This window comes from Mus pahari, chromosome 2, assembly GCF_900095145.1.
Source record: "Mus pahari chromosome 2, PAHARI_EIJ_v1.1, whole genome shotgun sequence".
NCBI classification, from domain to species: domain Eukaryota; kingdom Metazoa; phylum Chordata; class Mammalia; order Rodentia; family Muridae; genus Mus; species Mus pahari.
Genome location: NC_034591.1, coordinates 157,012,415 through 157,032,860, shown reverse-complemented (window position 1 = coordinate 157,032,860; position 20,446 = coordinate 157,012,415). Strand labels below are relative to the sequence as shown.

General features: G+C 43.3%; 1 protein-coding gene across 3 annotated transcripts; it reads right to left on the bottom strand.

The window, feature by feature from the left end:
* Positions 1-1,367: 1,367 nt before the first annotated feature.
* Golt1b (golgi transport 1B) lies at positions 1,368-20,344 on the bottom strand. 3 transcript variants are annotated; one of them, XR_003843289.1, is made up of 6 exons: positions 20,196-20,320; positions 14,994-15,085; positions 13,307-13,485; positions 11,103-11,184; positions 1,763-1,864; positions 1,368-1,398 (listed from the first exon to the last, which is right to left on the bottom strand). XR_003843289.1 is itself a non-coding variant. In XM_029535536.1 (6 exons), the coding sequence occupies exons 1-5, from the start codon at positions 20,218-20,220 to the stop codon at positions 9,538-9,540; spliced, it is 387 nt and encodes a 128-aa protein (XP_029391396.1). In that variant the 5' UTR covers positions 20,221-20,320; the 3' UTR covers positions 6,792-9,148; positions 9,514-9,537. The 3 variants fall into 3 exon arrangements, 2 of the variants coding, with proteins under 2 accessions (XP_029391396.1, XP_021047085.1); XM_029535536.1 differs by lacking the exons at positions 1,368-1,398; positions 1,763-1,864 and adding exons at positions 6,792-9,148; positions 9,514-9,546; XM_021191426.2 differs by lacking the exons at positions 1,368-1,398; positions 1,763-1,864 and adding an exon at positions 6,792-9,148 and having other exon boundaries at positions 20,196-20,344.
* Between the last annotated feature and the right edge of the window lie 102 nt (positions 20,345-20,446).

The window sequence follows — 20,446 nt, the reverse complement described above, 5'->3', positions numbered from 1 at the left end:
GGGTTAAGAGCACATATTGCTCTTACAGAGGACCTAGATTCAGTTCCCAGTATTCACTGGGCAGTGCACAACATACAGCATCTTGAGTCCCAGGGGATCCAATGCTCTCTTCTGGCTTCCATGGGCACCTGCACAGATGTATTGCATATACAGACATGCAGGCTTAAACATACACAAATAAAAATAAGTATACATCTTTAAAAATTTGTTACAAAGAAAAAACATTGCTACAAGAGAGGCAGGGTGTCAGCTGTGCTAGTATCAGGGTGAAACAGCTCTGCATATAGGCAGACATTGGATAAAGACTTTATCACCATCCCATATGCTCAGAGACACAAAAGATAAGTTCATGGAGTTTGAATAACAGTATAGTGAACTGTTGTCCTGGTTTGGATCTCAAATGTACCTCAAAGACCCATCAGTTGAAAGTTTGCTACACAGAATGGAATTTAAAGATGGCAGAGCCTATTGGGCCCAGAGGGGTGTCTTCAAGTCTTTACTGGGCACCCTTGAAATGAACAGTCAGAACCACAACCTCTTCCTTTTTTCATTTTCTTCCCAGTCATGTAGTGAAAAAGTCTGTTTTGGTATAACATGATGATATGGGCCTGAAGACTCTGTGTCCATGAGACTATGGAATGGAACCTTCAAAAAATATGGCCCAAAACCAAACCATTTCACTCCATAAGCTGCATCATCTTAGTCGTTTGTTACATACAGTGTTAGAGAGATGACTACCATAAATATGTACCCTGTAGGTTGCAGAAATCTGTTACTCAGTTCTATATGGAAAGTCAGCATGGTTAGACTCTTGTGAGGACCTTTCCTGCTATGTCCTCATATGCTGGAAGAGGAAAACAAATTCCTGTGACACTTTTATAAGGATATTTATCCCATGGATCCCATTTTGTATGTCTGTATGTATGCATGTATGAATGTATGTATATAGTATGTATGTTTACAGTATGTATATGTATGTATCTGTGTTTTGCCTGCATGTATGTATGAATTTGGAGGTTGACTTTAAAGGATAAATGTTATTCGGCAATTCTTGGAAATCAGATTGAAATTCAAATGCTAGATGTTCTGGTTTGATCATTGTGTAAGGATAGGACAACTGAAGTTTGGCTAGGGTCATAGTTACTTTTCCTGCTGTTGGGATACCCCAAGAAAACAATTAAAAAGAGAAAGTGTTTATTTTGGTTCACAGTTCAAACCTGAAGTACATCATGGTGGGGATGTCAAGGTAGCAGAAGCTGGAAGCAGCTGGTTACACTGTATCCACAGAGCTGGAAGCAGCTGGTTACACTGTATCCACAGAGCTGGAAGCAGCTGGTTGCACTGCATCCACAGAGCTGGAAACAGCTGGTTGCACTGTATCCACAGAGCTGGAAGCAGCTGGCCACACAGAGAAGCAGAGAGCAATAAATGCTTCTGCTCAGGTCACTTTCTCCTTTACACATAGTCGAGGATCTGAGCACAAGGAATGGTGCCACCCACAGGAGATGGGGCTTCCCAACTCAACCTAATCAAGATAGTTATCTCATCCAGCCTGGCCCCAATAGATAAATCTACATCACAGCTTCTGCATCTATGACCAATGAACATCCGTGAAGAGGGATAAGAAAGACTGAGAGGGCCAGAATAGCATAAAGTCTGCTGTGAAACAGTCTCTCCAAGTAATGCTGTACATACAAGACTGGAACAATAGCAATACCCATGGACCTGTTAACATGCAAGGGGAAAATTTTCAAGGTCCCACCTCTAGACAACTACAGGTAACCAGTGACTGCTGGGAGAAGTAGTCTTTCCCAGGGATGAACCTCTTCATTGGTTGTCTAATTCTGAGTGGTCAGCCTGGAAACTTTACACAAAACAAGAAAAATAGATTCAGTGGTGTGTATGTGTGTGTGTGTGTGTTTACATATACATACATATGTATATAACAAATATATATAAAAAAAAGAGGCTATCAACTTTGAGAGTTGAAGACTTTGAGGCAGCTTGGAAGGGTTGGAAAGGAAAGGGAGGGGGAAGTAACATAATTCTATTTCAATTAAAAACACCCTAAAAAAAACAAAACAGGAATAACAAAAGGTAACCTCCCACATAGGTATGCCCAAAGGATCATCTAGATTCATCAAGTTGACAGTTGTTTATCCATCACAGCTAGTGAATGACAATGGAAAATCATTCATATGATTCATAGGAGTTCACATTTAGGGATTTGCAGTCTTTTCCTTATAATGAACCAGCAAAGCAGCCAGAGCTGTTGATGAAGTGGCATGTTCCTACTGTTTTAGGAGACCGATTAAAACCAAGCACATTGGGCTGGGCTTCATGGGTAAAGTCCTGCTGTGCAAGCCTGAGGGCTGGAGTTTGAGCCCCTCCACATCACATGTATGCTGTGGAACCTACTCTCTCTCTCTCTCTCTCTCTCTCTCTCTCTCTCTCTCTCTCACACACACACACACGTAAAGATTATTTTTTAAAAAATTATAAAATTTTTAGGAAGAGGAACAGGAAAATGATTCACCAAGAGAAACTTTTGGTCTTAAGGAAGAATAAAAATGCCCTGCTAGTTATCTGGTGAATCCATAAGTAGGTGTTTTACGTCAAAACTGCCATTTTCCATTTTGTGGAACAGATGACTGGAAGGGCTCTGACATGCGATCAATATCTCAGGCTCAGGCTCACCACAGGCAGCATTCCAGCCACGGCTCTGAAAGGCCTGGCAGAGGGCACCGCCTCCAGGTTAAATCTGTTAAATCACAAGGCATTAGAGACAGGTGCGATTCTGAACCCTGAGAGGGAGCCCAGGTGTTTGGTTCAAAATATGATAGGTCAAAGTATTGAATTTTCTTCTGTTGACAGTATGAACAAGCACGCTGTCAATCAAATAGCCTCCTATGCCTTTCATTAAGGTATATCCATGAGAGACCATTTTGACATCATCACTAAGATAACTTGGATTTTGAAATTTGGCTCTAGGATGCCTAGGTTTCATTTGATGAATAATCAATCACCTGTCCCTATTTAAAGTAATATCCTCTCAAGTTGTATATATTTGAACTGGCTGGCTGCTCAACGAAGAGGGTGGGGCTTGTGTCAGAACTCGAGGCTGCCTCATTGTCACGTATTTGAGAAGGGTACTTAGAATCTGTTTTCCTGGATACTGCCCACATTCTGGGATTTACAGGTGTATGCCAGCTAGTGACTTCTCTGCATCCCGAAGAATCAGAACTAAGACTGAGTGAAGCATGGCCTGGCCTCACTGTAGTCAGGGCTGCAAATCTCCTGCACTCCCTCCGTTGAGACTTACAACTCCTGCCTACCCAAAGATTAGCTGGGGATCGCTGGGCCCCTTTAGTACCCTTCCTAATGCACATGGAGAACACCTCCTTTCTCTTCTTTTCACAACCATCTTTTCAGTTGGGTACTGCCAACCCAGCCTGTGGTGGTTGCCACAGCTGGGCTTTTGCATTAAAACTCCAGTCACAGGATCACAACAGAAGGCTCAAGGCTCAAGGCTGTGACTGCTATCATTATAAGCAGTTTCACATGCCAGAGATTGAAGCATGCTGATATTTTCGGATATATTCACTTGGGGAGCAAATTTCCTTCATTACTTTCCCCTTAGGAGAGTTTTTTTTTTTTTTAAATAATATCAGCTCTAATTACAATGTAATGATTGTAATTAGATAAATTGTTGAAAGGGAACAGATAAGGTCCTGGCCCCTTTATTTCACAATGGAAAAGAGGGTGACCCAAGAATCAATGATTCACACTGCTGGCTCCTTGCTGAGAGAAGAGGGGTCCCAGTCTCCCTGGGATCTCTCTGGAACTGAATGTCGACAGCCTAAAAGAAATACAGGACCTCAACTTTATGGCATTAGCCTCTCGCTTATATAAGTTTGGAACACAGGGAGGGGGATTTTTGGTGGGGCAAGAAGACATAGGAGGAAGGGAAGGGTGATGGAGAGTATGGAGTGACTGACAGGGCCAATGGCATAGCTCTACCTCAGCAATGGTGGGGCAGAGGCAGGGCCAAACAGGTCTTGCTGGGTCACCCTGATATGGAAGTGACAGACAGGCTCGGGTTTGTCCTCAAGGCCCAAACCAGGACCAAAATGGGGCCCAATACACACCATCTTGTAGATGTGAAGAGAGACCTCCATTGATCTAGCATCTGGCTTTCCTAGGGAAGAAAGGCTGCCCTTGGTCATATATTTTCTCCAGTAACAAGCCACCTATGGAAAGGTAGGGTGTGACATAGACTTCTACCAGGTTCACCTCATTCACATTGTGGCTAACAGAGACCTCTGTTCCCACAAAACTGACTTCAACACACTAGAGGGTGGAGGGGACAGCAAGAGGAGAGCCGGGTGACTCCACTTGCATTCCTTCAACATTTATTTGCAGCTATGAAATGCCAGGGGTGGATATACACCTTATGAGGCAGGAACCTTAATCATTTGCTACCGAATCAGTGTAAAACTATTATAAAGTTCTGTGGAAAGGACCCAGAAGACCCAGCTGTCTTGGCTCAGCAGGTAAGGAGGTGTCAGGAGATGTACTGGTGGCACTGAGAGCGTCACAACTGAGAGCTGTCACAGGAAAGGGCTGTAGCCAGCCAGTGGCTTTTACATCCTACTCCAGTGAACATCTGGCCCCTGGACAAGGTATGGGAGATGTGCTAGATTATCAGTCCGCGCTGTCTGTCAATCCATCCAGCCACCCACTCATCATTTATCTAGCATCTATTACCAATGAATCATCAGTCAAGCTAACATTTCGTTCATTAGCTCAAGCTGGCCATGAACTCTTGGCAGTCTTCCGGCTTCAGCCGACCAAGGGATGGGATACCTAACAGTTCCTACTGACAATTGACTGGAATCAAGTTTTAATACAGGATTCAGTAAATCTAGGTTAGTGGTGCACAGGGCTGTGACTGTTTTATTTTTATTTATTTATTTTTTTTTGTGTGTGCTTTTAATAGATTTTATGATGGAAACATAATAGATGACAACTTCTTCCTGGTCACAAGAATTCAAGTGTAATAAATTCCATTTTCAAAAAACCAAATATTTCAAGTCCTTTGAACTTAGAAATTAATCACTCATTTTAAAATTCACTGCCCATTTTTAAAATTCTGTAATTAATGGCAGCCCTAAAAAGTTCTGACTACCTGTAGTGATTAAAAAAAAAAAATCCAGTGAGCTTGTAACACAAGGAGTAATAACAGTTCTGAATCTTGAGGTTTCCATGAAACAAAAACAGAAAACAATTTCCCACAAGAAACACCTTTTTATTAAGCAAAAGAAATCACTTTTTAAAACTTACTTAACCCTTCCTTCTTTTCTTTTCCCTTTCCTTTCCTTTCCTTTCTCCTTTCCTTTCCCCTTTCCCCTTTCCCCTTTTTCCTTTTTCCTTTTTCCTCTTTCCTTTCCTTTCCTTTCCTTTTTCCTTTCCTTTCCTTTCCTTTCCTTTCCTTTCCTTTCCTTTCCTTTCCTTTCCTTTCCTTTCCTTTCCTTTCCTTTCCTTTCCTTTCCTTTCCTTTCTTGGAGGGGGTGGCTCCCGAACTAACGCTGACACTTTTTTTTTGTCCTTCAAAGATAGGGATAAATAACATTGGGATAGGCCAAGGAGACAGTTGTAGACAGAGCCTTCCAAGTGACCCAGGTGGACTGCAGCTGGGTGTACGCCCCTGCCTCAGCCCTTTGCTGCTCTTGGAGCTCAGCCTCTCTGGTCTTTCAACATGGACTGAAGAACTGCAGCTCTCCAGGAACCCATGCCCTCCTCAGCAGGTTGGATCTCAGGCCCCTAGGCTGTTGGGACAGAAGCTCCAGCATTGATTCCTTCCCAGGGCAGACGGGGACGGTTAGGCTGTTGTCTACAAGTTTGCCCCTTTCATAACCTCTGCTCATTCTATGGGGCCAAGATCTAGAAGACATGAATGACACATATTTGAAAGGAAGCTTAACACTCCTAAAAGCTTGGGGGGAAGAAAATACAAGGCTCAAAAGGCTCAGATGTCTGGATATTCTTTTACCACCTTCTGTTTCAGGGCAACTCAGTATGTTTGCAGGTGTTAGTTAAAAAATTCCTTACGGGTAGGGCTTATGAGTTTTCTGATTGCTGCCCGACATGTGGTCATGGGCTTTAAGCACCCAAGTCCGTTGAATAACCAAATGCTTAGCAGATCTTTGAGTCCATTTTTTTTTTTTTTTTTTTTTTTGCTTTTGAAAGCACCTACTTAGCCCTGGCTGCCCCAGAACTCACAGGAACTTGTCTGCACCAACATGCCCAGCAGAGTTTGACATTTTTAAAAACAGCATATGGCTCAAGGCACTGAATATTCATTATTTATGTGTATGAGTGTTTTGCCTGCATGTGTGTGCACATGCATGCTTGGTGCTAGAGGACCCAAGAGGACCCCAGTTCCCCTGAACCTGCAGGCACTGAAGGTCATGAGCCTCAACATAGTTGAGGAACCAACTATGAGCTGAGGAACCAACTATGAGCTGAGGAACCTCCAAGAGCTCAGAACTCCCAAGCTATCTCTCAATCCACTCAAAATTCTTTTATAAATTTAAATAGTTTCCAAATGTGTTTTTGGGAATAGTTGCTATATGACCGTTATTTAAGCAATCTGGATATAAAAACGTCCAAGGGCATTTGACAAAATTATATAATGCCCATTTTTAAAAATAGGGTATGTTAGGTATGTATGTTATTTTAGTGTTATTTAAGTTTAAAAGCTTCAAAGTAAAGATAAACTTGACCACCACTGAATAGAAAAGTACCCTTTTATTGAGGTAAGACAAGTGTATTTACAATATGCCATTGTTAAGAGTATATAATTTGACCATGAGACTTCTAAAGCAGCTGAATTCCAGAGAATTATAAGGGAAAAGAAACACTGCAAGTATGTTTCTGTTACAGAAGATACATGTGAACATGACAGAAACACTTAAGGCTAAGTACTGGACCTTGTCCTCCATCTGGGGGGAATAATCAAAGTATTTGTTTGCTTTTTGTTAAAGACAGAAGGCTCCTTTTAGAAGGGGGTAGGATTGAGGGAACCCATAATAGAGCTTCTAGAAGTCTGAGGGCTCTTTGTTTAAAAGCAGAGCCTCAAGGTTCTGAGAAAAGCAATGAGGCCAAGCAGTTCAGGTTCACTGCAGACTGGTCTCACCCTAAACGGAAAGCTGCCTCAGCCCTCTACCTTCCTAAGGACTAGGAGCCTCTCATGTCTTCTAAGGTCCAGTGTTTTCTGAAATCAGACTGCAGAAAGGGGATGTTTGCTGTAGTGTAAAAAACACTTTGATAGGGTCATGTCTACAAAGGAGTAGAATGGCAGCCTCTTATTCTAACAGGAGTGATACCTCGCCACTGTCAATCATATAGGCCAAAGCCTATTATAAATCTACAGGGCACCTTACACAGGTCAGTTCTCAAAGCATAGCATGACACTTCAGGAAAGGTGAGACTTTTTGAGGAACATCAGACACAACGCCAGGTCTTTTATTATCCCATGAGCTATTGAGGTAGGATTCTCCACTTATCGAGTTTTCACAGGTTACACCATAAAGTCAGATGCAAGTACCAAACACGACAGTAACCCACAAGAACGAACCATCCCACTACGAACCAGTCCTTCCTTCTGTAGACAGGCAAGGCTGGGGATTCTCCTGGCACTGAGAGATTTAGCTAAAAACAGTGTTGTAATGTCTTATAGAAGTGGCTTGTAAATAAATACAATTTCAATTATGATTATATGCATTAAAAAGCCTCGAGACTGTTAAAAATAAATAGTGCAATCATTAGTGGTAAGATAAATAGCACTGTGTCTGACGAAGTGCTCCCATGTCCAACAGGAAAGCGAGTACCTCGGGCGAGGAAGGAAAGCATCACTGTTCCTGTGGGCAAACCAGCAACAGAAGACGGAAGGGCATGTTTCCCCAGCATCTTGTTTATAAGAAGCTATGGCCAGTTTAGTTAGAACGAAAAACTTTACATGTCAACGGGGGCGCCTTCCTTCCTAACTCATGTGGACAACAGCGAGGGAAGCAGATATGGTACATGCTAATTTTTGGATATTGCAATAAAGCTGAAAATAAGAGGAAAAATCAAGATTAAATAATCAGCCCTTCTCTCAGTCACAGAACAAGCCTTTAACATGTTGCACACCTTCAATGTCACTGTAAGTTATGAAAACAAGGTGGGAAACTATGGCCAGATTTCATTAAGAACCCAACAAGAAAAACTCCATCATGACACGGGAGAACTCATGTGGTGTGTATGGTGTAGGATCCCAAACTGACTCCAACAGACTCTTTAACAGGCTACTCCGTGGTCAGAGTGCTCTCTGCCCGGCTTCTGCGTGGCAGTGTATGAACATACCCAGGCCACACTCGAGAGATCTGCACTTCCTGACTGTTGTAGAGTCAAGAAAGAACCTGGTCAGCTATGACTGAGGCTGTAACAGCTCAGAATGACCTCTGTGTATTTCAAAAATGACTAATTCAGAATTTTATCTGGCTCCAAAAATATTAAGATTCAAAAGGACCACAAAAGTTTTATTTTATCCATGTTTACAAAAACAAAAAAAGCAAAAGGGAAAAAAAAAGGGAGTGATTCACACATGAACCGGGCTTCCTTGGGCCAATATATGGAGATGACATAATCCAATCCAGGCATCATTATTAGAAACCCAGCATACTTAGATATATCTGGGCTACCACAATGGACATCATAAAAATATCAAATGCCTATTGGTGTTCCTGAATCTTCTAAAAAAAAAAAAAAAGTAACAGACACCATGGTTCTCTACAAACGGCTGTTTCACATATTGCAGCAAGACTAAGAAACAGCCTTCTCAAGTCACTAAGCATCGGAATAGGCTTCATCCTCTCCATCTTCGGACCTCAGGCCTCACAAGCCTGCCGCTGCTTCTGCCACAGCTGTTGGGACTTTGGAGGGCGTACATTTTAAACTTCTGTAAGGAACTTTATACGCTAGTTCGTGAAATTTAATTTTGTGCTGAATATTCTTCAAAAGGGCTTTATAAATAATACAGTATTTAAGTTCTTCAGTTCCCTTGTTGTTATACCATATTGTTGCTTTCTCCAACTTTGTCTACGAACTGTAAGGAGAAGAAAAACAGAGTCAGAGGGAACTCAAGCACTGTATAGCACTGACTAAACCCTTTAGATGCTGGTTTAAAACATCCAGTTTTACAACATTTGCAGGAATTCAAGGCATGACTGACAGTCGTTAACTGGATGGTGCCCACCACCATCTTCTCAGATGTGTATAAAATTATTTTTTTAAAAGTCGCTTTTGCATGACATGTTATACACATGAATTTTAGGGTGAAACATGAAAAATGCAACATAATGAGTAAAATAATAAATAAAATGACACCAACACTGTTAGCTCAACAAAAAGAAAAGACTGAAATGCCAGCCACTCATGCAGTAATGAACCCAATAAGATATTTCCACTGACCATTCCTGTGCATCTCTTCTGGGCCTACGTGGTCTTTGGACAAACAGATTTAACTCAATTAAGTTCAGTAATCAACAACAGCTATTAACTAAAAATATGTTAACTGAGCATTCAGGACATCATCCTCAAGTGGGCAAAGACTGAAACACTCAGTGCTGCCAAAAAGTAGCTGTAATTTTCAAATGAGAGCGTCAACAAACACTCAGTCAGAAAGCCTGTCTCTCCTCAGCCTCCAGAGGGGAGTGTGTATGATCAGTGCCAGTGCTGCACCATGGAGCACCGTGTGCTCTAGCCAGCAGTGCCTCTGCCCTGACGCTTCACACTGCTACTTAGGCAATGACTGCAATCCCTCCTGCACAGGCTGCCCACTTACACAATCACAACAGAATTTGTAAGCTAGTGCAACTACAGGCCCAAGTCATTCTCTCTATAAGCAGTATCTACATTGAGTCTGTTAATAAGGACAACGGAGCCTCAGTACACCCCACCCCAAGCTGACATACTAACCCTTGAAATGATCATAACGAGGTGGCTGTCACAGTGTATGTGGAGTCACTAGAACTTTAAAATAAATTTTAGTGGCTAAAAAAAAAAAAGCATTGTATTTGTTCTTCACAGGTAACTGCAAATACCCAGGCTGTGCCAGGAGGGCCTCTAAGATTGTGCCTCTAAGATTGACCTGATGTGGCACAGGATTTGGCTTACAGGAGTGTTCCTCCTTCTAGAAGTTCTTGTTTCTCTCTGCAATTCCTAGACAGACTCAATGAGCCTTTCCAAAGCCTTTTGGGCTTTAGCTCAGTTGTTCTTCACAAGCATGGACCTATGAAAGATTCTTGGGCAGGTGACTTCTAACATGGGCTGCTCTGAGCCCGAAGCACTGCCTCCTCTCAGCTGGCCTCCATCTCCAGCACTGTCTCCAGAGGTCACGTTCTCATTTGGCTTTCAGATTAAGAAAAACAGCTAAGATGAAGTCATCTGGAGTTGCCCTGAGATTGACTGGGTCTGACACCAGACACAAGCATGCTTCCTTCATTCACTTGGGGAAAATGTCTGGTGTTTTTATCTTGAGTGGCAGGTGTTATACTGGGTCCTTGAGAAGAATAGCTAACAGCTATTTACCTCTGCCCCAGACGACTATGGTCACAGGTCTGGAGCTCCCTTCTCGATAATGAAAACAGGTAAATGTTACGATAGAGGTGTGTACAAGGAAGGCAGATAAGTCCTGAGAAGCCTGAGACCCCACAAGAGATGGCAGCCCCCAGGGCAGGTTAGTATCAAGCGTCCAGAGTAGACTCTGAGTACAGAAAGGCTTTTACCTGTCAATTCATAAAAGTAGCTTAGCATTATCAATCGGAGTAACATCAAAATAGGTAACGATACTAAAAATGGCATGTTCAAACAAAATGTCAGGTTTCATAGGTCTAAGAATGATTAGTCTCTGTTTTTCATGGTAACCAGGATCCATGTGACACAATCATTTATACCATACTTATGCAATCACATCAATGATTCAAACTCCCAGTGAAAAGGCATAATCCATCCATCTGGGTGGTTCTTAAAAACGCTTTGCTAAACATGAGACTACTTACTGATCTGATTCCAGGTAGATTTAGGAGGGATCCAAGGACAGGCACTCTTCTGATAAAGCCAACAACCACTGGAAAGAAGCCCCTGGGAGGAAGAAAACAAGGTAATTAGAGCTCAGTGCTCTCTACCAGGAGGAACCACAAGCCAAGTAAGGGGAATACTTGAATCACTAGTTACAAGTGCTATAAATAACTTGATTGATGGTAAAATGGTGCCCAGAATATAATGGTACCTAGACATGCTGTGATCCGACCACAGGCTTTCTGTTCTACTGCTGGCAACAGTGGTAGGGAGGAGGGGTAAACACAAGAAATGGGCTGTGTAAAACCATGAGCACAACACTGACAGCACACCTACCAGTGGGGAGGTTCACATCACGTCAGTTTCTGGGGTGGATACATGCCCACTCAAGTGACAAGTAGTTTAACTGTAGATCAGTGAACCCAGGTAGGATATAGAATTTGAGAATGCTCAAGAAATAAACTGCATCTGGGTCTTAAAACACAGTTCAGAGGGATGAAAGCACCACAGGGAAGAAAAGGCAATAAGCTGAGCCACAGGAAGTGACTGATGTCCCCACAAAGGAGCAGCTCCTATGGTCCACCTAGGCACATGCTTCAGACATGCAGGTTGCTTTCTTAGCAGCACCAAGTTCAAGTGGATAGTTGAAGGTGTCTTTAAAAACACAACAGGTGGCTTCACATGCTGCTACTGAGGGTTATATGTATTCGAAGAAAGAACCACAAAGACCCCTGAATCTAGATCTCAAGCCAAGACTCCCTCAGAACAAACAAAACCCCAACAGAAGCACAAGGGTTTTACCAGAAGGTTCTTTAAACCACGAAGCCAATGTATTAATGCAATTTACCAACAAATGACAGCATCTCCTTCTATACCGGAATCAAGGGTCAACTCTGGTCTTTTGACCTTCACTGCCATCTCTGTTGTCTATTGTTTTTCCACTTCAAATGGTGAGCAGCGTTCAATCTCCTAACTTTATACTGTGTACCAAGTCTGAGCCTTTTAAATGTTTTTTTTTTTCTATTTCCAATTGCACCTTTCCTAAATGCACCCTAATTTGTTTTCTATTAACGCGTATATGTGAGCACGTAGCACATGCTCTGACGTGTAGAGGTCAGGGAATAGCTTATGGGAACCAGCTCTCTAATTCCACCATGTAGGCCCTGGGGATTCAACTCAGGTCTGTCCTCAGGCTCAGTGGCGAGCACATTTAGCCACAGAGTGATCTCATTGAATCCTGATGTGCATGTCAGCCTGATGAGTATTCGCCCAGAAATGCCTTCCTGGCTTGATTGTTTCTGGCTTAAGAATCTTTTGTGTCCCTCCCTGCCTCTCTGCTGCAGACACTGCTCTTTAGCACCTCAGAGAAGTCCGCAGCCTCTTCTGGCTTGTGGCCCACACTGCCATAGGGAACTGCTCTCCTTTTTACAGAACAAACAGCAGCTTTCACAACCCTGTCTAAGCCCCGTCAGTCACCAGCCTCTCTGTGCCGACTTACACGAAGAGCTCTGACCCGATCCTTAAGACTCAGCTTATCTGAACATTCCTCCTTGTGCCTGGGTAAGCTCCTCCCTTACCATGTTCTTAGAATATTCTTGTCCTTCTATGGAGACATGACATTAGCACTGCATTTCTGGGGGCTTTACAGTTTGTTTTTCATATTAGAAATGGTTGTTTCCTAAGACAGGTTTGGTACTTAACTCATTTTTATGTTTTAGTTGACTGATGAGCACTGTTTGTCTTCTCACACACACACTGTTTTCTGGCTAAGTGACAGCATTTCCAGAGTGCTCAGTATTGAATTCCTTACCACATGCATGCACTGAGCACACTGCCACCAAGTAGCAGCCACTATGAAGCAACATTATATAACAAAGTGACAGATCCATGTACCTATCCATCCTGTTAGAAATACCAAACGCTGTACACATCTCACAAATGGCAATAAAATGAATTTTTTAGCATGGAGGATATTTAATAAATACTTTATTATCTCACTCAGGCAGTCATTTACATTTAGGAAACAGTTTTTTAGTTGACTGACCTAAACTTATAATAAAAACTCAATATAAGCAGTGGTCATTCAGGAAAAGAGTCTCCCACACTAGCCCAACTATCTGGGTTTCTGCAATAGTTATCTCAGACTCTAGTGCATGAAAGAAAAGAAAGAAAAGAAGGGCCTCACCTGAACAAGAGAAAGAATCCATAAATTTCGAAGATCATGCCTATCAAAGGCCAACCAATAAGGACCACGAACACACCACCCAGGAAAAATCCAGTGGCTTTCACTTTGTGCTTCTGGAAGAAGAATCTGAATGTTCTTTCTAGACCAATTACAAAAGCCAACCCAGCCACAAACAGAACCTAGAAGAGAAAGAATGCAACACAGAGAAGGGTTAGATACTGCAGTCAGGAGACAGCTCAGTAGTGAGGAGTTTGCTTGGCTTTTGATGTGACAGATGCCAGAGTCCTCAGGAGTCCCCGCACTCATGCCCAGCAGCAGGAACAGGGACTGGGGTGAGCATGCTGGCAGGCCCAGCTGCCCTCAATGGCCTCATTCTTTGTCTTTCTCCACTCCATGAAGAAAGAAGATGCGATGGGATAGAGAGATCCACATCTACATTAGGTTCCAACTTGACTGGATAGGAAAGAATGGGCTATTCAAGCAGACAGCTGGCAAGGCCTGGATGGCCAGCCTGCCCTAAACTGTGAAGCTCAAATGTATTCCCTGACTCTGCAATTGTCTCTGTGGAGGTCTCTATGAATGGGAGACTTGGGGGATGGCTATGCTGACAGCATTAGGTCAGTGTGAGGCTCAGGAGAGCCCAGCAGCAGAAGTGTTGTGTGTGTGGATAAGAGATTATCCCTGAGTTTGTTTCTCCTTCACTGTGTGTGAAATACTTCCCCCATTAGCTTTCCTCAAGAAAAGTTATTCCTTACCAATTCACAGCAAGCCCACTAGCTAAGTGTCACATTCTCGCTCAGCAGTGCTGTTGATACCACTGGCTTAAAACATCAACTTTGTTACCCTTTCTCTCTTTAATTAAAATAGGACACAGACTTCAAAGACACCTAACATCTTGGACCAACTTCTCCACCTTCTCCCAAGGGGGATCCGCTTACTTCTGGAGCTCCTGCATGACCTCCAACATAGACAGGCAGTACATAAGCAAGGAAACAAGGCATGTTGCTTCTAAGGAGGTCAGCTAACACCTCAGCCAAGTACTCAAGAAAAACAATGAGTTGCTTTGCTCACTTCCTTCCTGTCTGGGGCACGTGCATGCAGGTTACAGCTAAGGTAGAGAGGTTCTTCTTATCAAGTAGGTTCCAGGGCTTGGTTGATGGCAAGCCCCTTTACTCACTGAGCCATCTCAGGGCAAAAAAGATGTACTTTTTAAAAACTTTTAGGTTACTGAAAATCTGTTTACACAGTTTAATCACGTGTACAGTCTTAGACATTCTCATTAAAAATATTTTCATAAGTTTACTAAGGCAAAGAACTAGCAAGACATATTTCCTTTACTTTTTGAGACAGCACCCTTTTCTGTAGTCCAGGCTAGCTTTAAATTTGTGGTGATCCTATCTCAGTTTTTTATATGTTGAGCAAACAGGCCTAAGCTACCATCCTGGCTAGGCCAGCTGCCTCGGTCTCCTACTCACTCAATCCACTGTAAATCCCACCACAAACACTTATTAGGGTTGTAACCCTAGTAGGAGCTTTAAGCTTATCTGCTAGTCACACAGGGTTAAGGGTTTCACTGCTGCTGCCAACAGTAACCCTGACAGTCATTTCCTAGTATTAAAAAGCAACATATTACTAGTAGATAAAACTGCCTGATGAAAATTTAAAAGACACATATTCAAAGACTTACATTTCCAATAGCCAGTAGTGCTTTGTCAAAAAAGAGAATCATTCCAAAGAACAGGAAAAACACTCCAAATCCTGTTAAGCCCATGCCAATTTCTGCAACATAAACCACATGATTAAAGACAAAAGAAGAATCAGGTCCTTGATGCCCCCATAAACCCAGCACATAATGCCCCAGGTCCCCAGCTCAGCAGGCCAGGCTCCTTCAGCATCAAGGCAGCACCACTAGTTCTATATCCAATGTAAGTCAGGAACTTAATCCCCAGCTCTTAGGCAGTAGACAGGAAAAGACAATTTTTACCTCCAAAAACCCCGCTCTGGCCTTAGACAAACATGCATAGGCTTTAACTATCGATTACCTACAAATTTTACACTACCAATGTCATGTTTAAAACTGAAATCTTAACTTAGCCTACATTTTTACTTCTTTACCTAGAAACTAACACTTGTCAGCTCACTCCGAGAGACCAAGGGCTGCTGTAGTACTGAATACAGTGGTGGGCACCGTTTAATGGAGCCTATTCTGCGTAAGAATGCTGCATTGGCCTTGGATTCCCCAGGCCTTACCTTTTGTACAGGCCAGACATATTCAACGGCAAGTCTGCCAGCCACCTCTTGGACACACTGCTTTAGCTGTTAGAGGATAGTTTGCAATTTGTTTTTTAAAGAATTGTTATTTTCTGACCTGTTATTATTTTCCTGTCAGCTCTAGAGAGCTAAAATCCAGGCCAGTTACAACACACCCTCTCAACCTGGGGGTGGGGCAACAAAAATCAAAGGGTCTGATGAGCTGAAACTTTATTACCTTTACCTCCATGTCCTAATTTTTTTTTGTTTTTTGAGACAGGGTTTTTCTGTGTAGCCCTGGCTGTCCTGGAACTCACTCTGTAGACCAGGTTGGCCTCGAACTCAGAAATCCACCTGCCTCTGCCTCTGCCTCCCAAATACTGGGTTTAAAGGCATGTGCCACCACTGCTGGGCTCTACATTTTTTGATACTATTTTCCATTTTGATTCTAAAATTAGTCTGAAAGAATTTACAAGCCTGTCTACCACCATTCTAATTTAAATGTATTTGAGATGCAAATACCAAAGGAATACTTTCTTGTCTCAGGAAAATTTCCTAAAACAATTATTTAGGTGTCAGACTTTAATTTCCTAGAGAAAAATATAGAAGAAGGAGGAAGTGAAAGTCTCTTAAGTAACTAGTACTTAGGAGCAAATCCTGAGCAAATCCTAACAGCCCAGTCATTTGACTGTGACTACCTTCTAGTTCACAAATTATCAGAATGATGCAACATCCAAGATGTTCATTTATGAAGATGGAAATCAAGCTGGAACTGTGCTTGCTGTGCAAACATGAGGACCTGAATTCAGACCCCCCAGCATCTACATAAAAAGCCAGACTTGGTGGGTCATGCCTGTATTCCCCAGGTTGGTGAGGCAGAGATGGGCATTTTGAAGCTCACTGGCCAGACAGTCTAGCCAAATCAGTGAGCTCCAGGTTCAGTGGAGACTCTGTCCTATGTATGTATGCATGCATGTATGTATGAATGTTGGAGAATGATTGAACAAGACACCCAATGTCAATCTGGCCACAAAGTGCATGTGTGCACATGCACACACACAAAGTAAATGCATTCCTCAAGTTTGAAAATAAAGGAAGAAAACAATATGGAAATAGTTCCTATGCATTGAGAACTTATCAGGAATCAGGCACTATGAAGTACTTCCCAGAGAATATGCACTATACAATCCTCCTAGTTTCACTGGACTGTAGTCAGAATCACATCACTTTAGGGTTGGAGGATAAGTTATAGAGAGGAGATTTAAGCTGCCCCAAATCAAAGTTAAGAATCTAGTCTATTGGGGGCTGGTGAGATGGCTCAGTGGGTAAGAGCACCCGACTGCTCTTCCGAAGGTCCGGAGTTCGAATCCTAGCAACCACATGGTGGCTCATAGCCATCTGTAACAAGATCTGACTCCCTCTTCTGGAGTGTCTGAAGACGGCTACAGTGTACTTACATATAATAAATAAATAAATCTTAAAAAAAAAAAAAGAATCTAGTCTAATCTAGTCTATTTTAACCATTATAAATATTTTTGCCTACAGTTTAAAAACATACTTATTAAACTCCAGGGTACTAGAATGCACAGAATATAAGTGATTTAAATTTAATCTTAGTCTAGAACAACTCAGTGGGTACCAGACCTTTTAAGAGTTAGCTGATTGGGCTGGTGAAATGGCTCAGTGGTTAAGAGCACTGACTGCTCTTCCGAAGGTCCTGAGTTCAAATCCCAGCAACCACATGGTGGCTCACCACCATCTGTAATGAGATTTGATACCCTCTTCTGGGGTGTCTGAAAACAGCTACAGTGTTTATTATACTTACATATAATAAAGAGTTAGTTGCAGTGGAAAAGATATCCCATAAGGCTCTTTACAGCGCAGTGCCCACAGTGCCTCACAATTCCTTTAACAACGTTCTGAGGTACCCAGTAGCAACAAAGGCTCAAGTTTCCCATGAGCAGCCCATTCCTGGTTGCTGTATCCAAGCATTAGTGTGGGAAGCAGCCACACCACAGGCAGCAGGGAGACTACAGACCCAGTCTTCTCATTCTACAATCCTACTATAGCCATGACTCACGAAGTACAGGTCAGAAGGGGAGCTGCCTGTGGACTCTTTTACCACACTGGCACCAGTCCAATGCTGCTAGGAATCCCCAATGAAATAGGTCAAATCCTTATCACACCTCCACCTTACCAGTTGTCCCTGTCTTTATCCATCTGCAAGTTCTCTGAAATCAAAAGGCCTACATGCTGCAGTAATCTTCCTGCCTGAATCATACTTGGGAAAACATAATCTATCTTTATTTTTTTTCTGCCCATAAAAAATAAAGCTTCATAAAAGCAATCTGAGATATTGGTTAACATAAAGAAAAGACATACTGTAGAAACTTTATAAAGATCAGTTTAGCCCACTGTCAATCACAGCTGACATTTAGTGATGGGGTCACCCTCACTGAGTGAGAGCAGCCCCACCTTCCTCATCACACCCTTTAGGAAACAGAAGAGTTCAACTAAGTAAAACATATACCACAGCAGCATTTTACTTAATGTGACAATCCAGATGTAAGCTGGAAGCTGCCTCCATTTCATGAGGAGTAAGCTTGGCCTTTCTTTAGGGCTTGCTGGTCTTGCTGGTATGGGGGAGGGCATACTACAGAATCTTCAGCACATCATGAACTATCATCTACCCGACTGCTCAGAGCTTGATCAACCTCCTCACATCTGAAAGCCATGACTCACGCTGGCACCTTTCTGGGCTGCTACTGGTTCAACCTTGAAGTCAACACAGACACAGATATAATCTGAATTTGACAAGCTCTGGTTCCCTAACCACTGGCTTTAACTCACCATCTTACCTCAGAAATCAACAAGTGAACATCACAGAATTTCACCATCCCAAGAAATATGGTAAAACAAGGGGAAAACAGCTTTTTCTGCCCAGAATTCAGTTCCTCACTATGTTAGTTTTGTTGGAGAGCGACATTCTCTGCCCTGTACACAGGGTAATTTATCCACCACAGACTTGTACCATCCCAAGATGTGAATGTTGACATCAAGTCTCCTCAGAAGCTAGTACTACAGTGACAAGAACAAAGGCTTCTGCACCAGAAATCCCAGGACCATGGCTTTTTCTCCCTTTGTGTATAACTCAATGTCTTACATGTCCCAATTCATAAACGGTCCATGCCTCCCCATGCTCGTGTAAGAATTAAACATGTAAGTAATAAAATCTGCTCTTCTGGAGGGTCCAAGCACCCACATCAGGCAGCTAAAAACTGTAACTGTGGCTCCAGGAGGATCCTACGGCTCTGGTCCCCTGCATGCATGTTAAGAAACACATTCAAGCAAGTAATTAAGATCACTCTTATCTATATCACTACATGTTGCAGTAAACTGAAACAGGTTCACAAGACTTACTGACAGCAGGGAAAAAAAGGGACACTTTTATTTCTGACTAGAACCAATAGACAACACCCTGGGCTAGAGAAGGTAGCTGTACAGTCCACAGTAAGACAGAGTGGGCTGCCAGGGTGTGGAGGGAATCATAAAGGATCTATGACAATCCAGCGTGCCACGACTTGAATTTAAATCTTCAAACTCCAATTGAGAATAACTTCAAGGAAGGTTTTTGTTTCACTTCAGTGGGATGTCAGAATCTTGAAAAGCTTGACTACAGTTTGAAGAAACAAAGTTCACGGTAATGTGCAAAAGTGAGGCAAAAGATGTCATCCCTATAAAATATCTTTAAAAAGTAAACAGCTTGGGTAGAATTCGTAAATAGGAAAATAATTAAGATTGATAAGAAAAGGCAGACAAACAGAAATCACAGAGAAAACGATGGAGACAGGGATAACGCTGCTCAGCTAGTCTGCAGAAACACTTGGCTGAGATGCTCTAATCTCTGGGGCTACCAAAAAAAAAAAAAAAAAAAAAAAAACAAAAAAAAAGGCAAAAATAAAAAGCTAATCAGAGTGATGATAGGCAGAAAAGGATGCTAAAATAAGACACGAAGTACATTATACAACACTAATAAAGGAATCCTTTCCCTGCAGGACAGGCAGAGTCTTTCATGCTTGTAATCTCAGAACTCTGGAGACTGAGGCAGAAGGATTACAAGTGGGAAGGCTAGCACTGACACAATGAGCGCCAAGGCCAGCCTCGTTAACCTACTGTGTGATCTTGACTCCTAACCCACAAATCTAAACCATCGAAGTCAATGCTCTGAGCACAAAGTGACCTGAACATTAGTAAACTTGGTTGAAACTGAAACGAGCGGAAAACCGAAGTCCTTGCAAGGGAATTTTGGGTGGGTTGCTAACAGTGGCGTCTGATCACCGCTCTCTACGCCCCCAGCCCACCCCAGCCTTGCAGGCGCCTAGGCGCGGGCGGACGGTCCCATTCCCGCCACCCCGGAAACTTGGTCCGACGGCTGCTCCGTGGGACAGAGCGCGGGTGTCACCGGGGCGAAGGGGGCGGCGGCGAGGCCACTGGGGTCGGGGCAGGTCGGCGGTCCTCCCGTCGCGGCCCCATCCCTCCCGCGGGCCGCCGCCCCACGCGCGCCCGCTCCATTCATTGCGGGGCGGAGCAGAGGCTGAGGCGGGAGCACCGGCCAACGCTGGGACCCGGCAGCGCTTACTCTGCGTATCCGTGAGGGAGATCATGGCGGCGGCGGCGAGGACCGCGGTGCCTCGGGGCCCACGCTGCGAAGCCTAGTCCGGAGAAGAGCCTCGGCGACGCCGCCCGGGCCCGAGCCGCCACGTCTTCCGGAAACACGCAGCCGCCGCCGTCGGGCCGCAAGGCCGCTCTCCATTGGCTGCGACGTGGCCAATAGCAGGAGCTCTTATTCGGATGTGCGCCCGGACGCCGCACCGCGCAGCCAATCAGAGA

Bases quoted from the DNA above. Each gene is read 5' to 3' on its own strand.
- Golt1b (XM_021191426.2), bottom strand. From the start codon at position 20,220: ATGATCTCCCTCACGGATACGCAGA. The intron at 15,086-20,195 runs GTAAGCGCTGCC...TTTATGTTGCAG, and splicing joins CTCCCTCACGGATACGCAGA to AAATTGGCATGGGCTTAACA. The intron at 9,149-11,102 runs GTAAGTAGTCTC...TTCTCCTTACAG, and splicing joins ATCTACCTGGAATCAGATCA to TTCGTAGACAAAGTTGGAGA.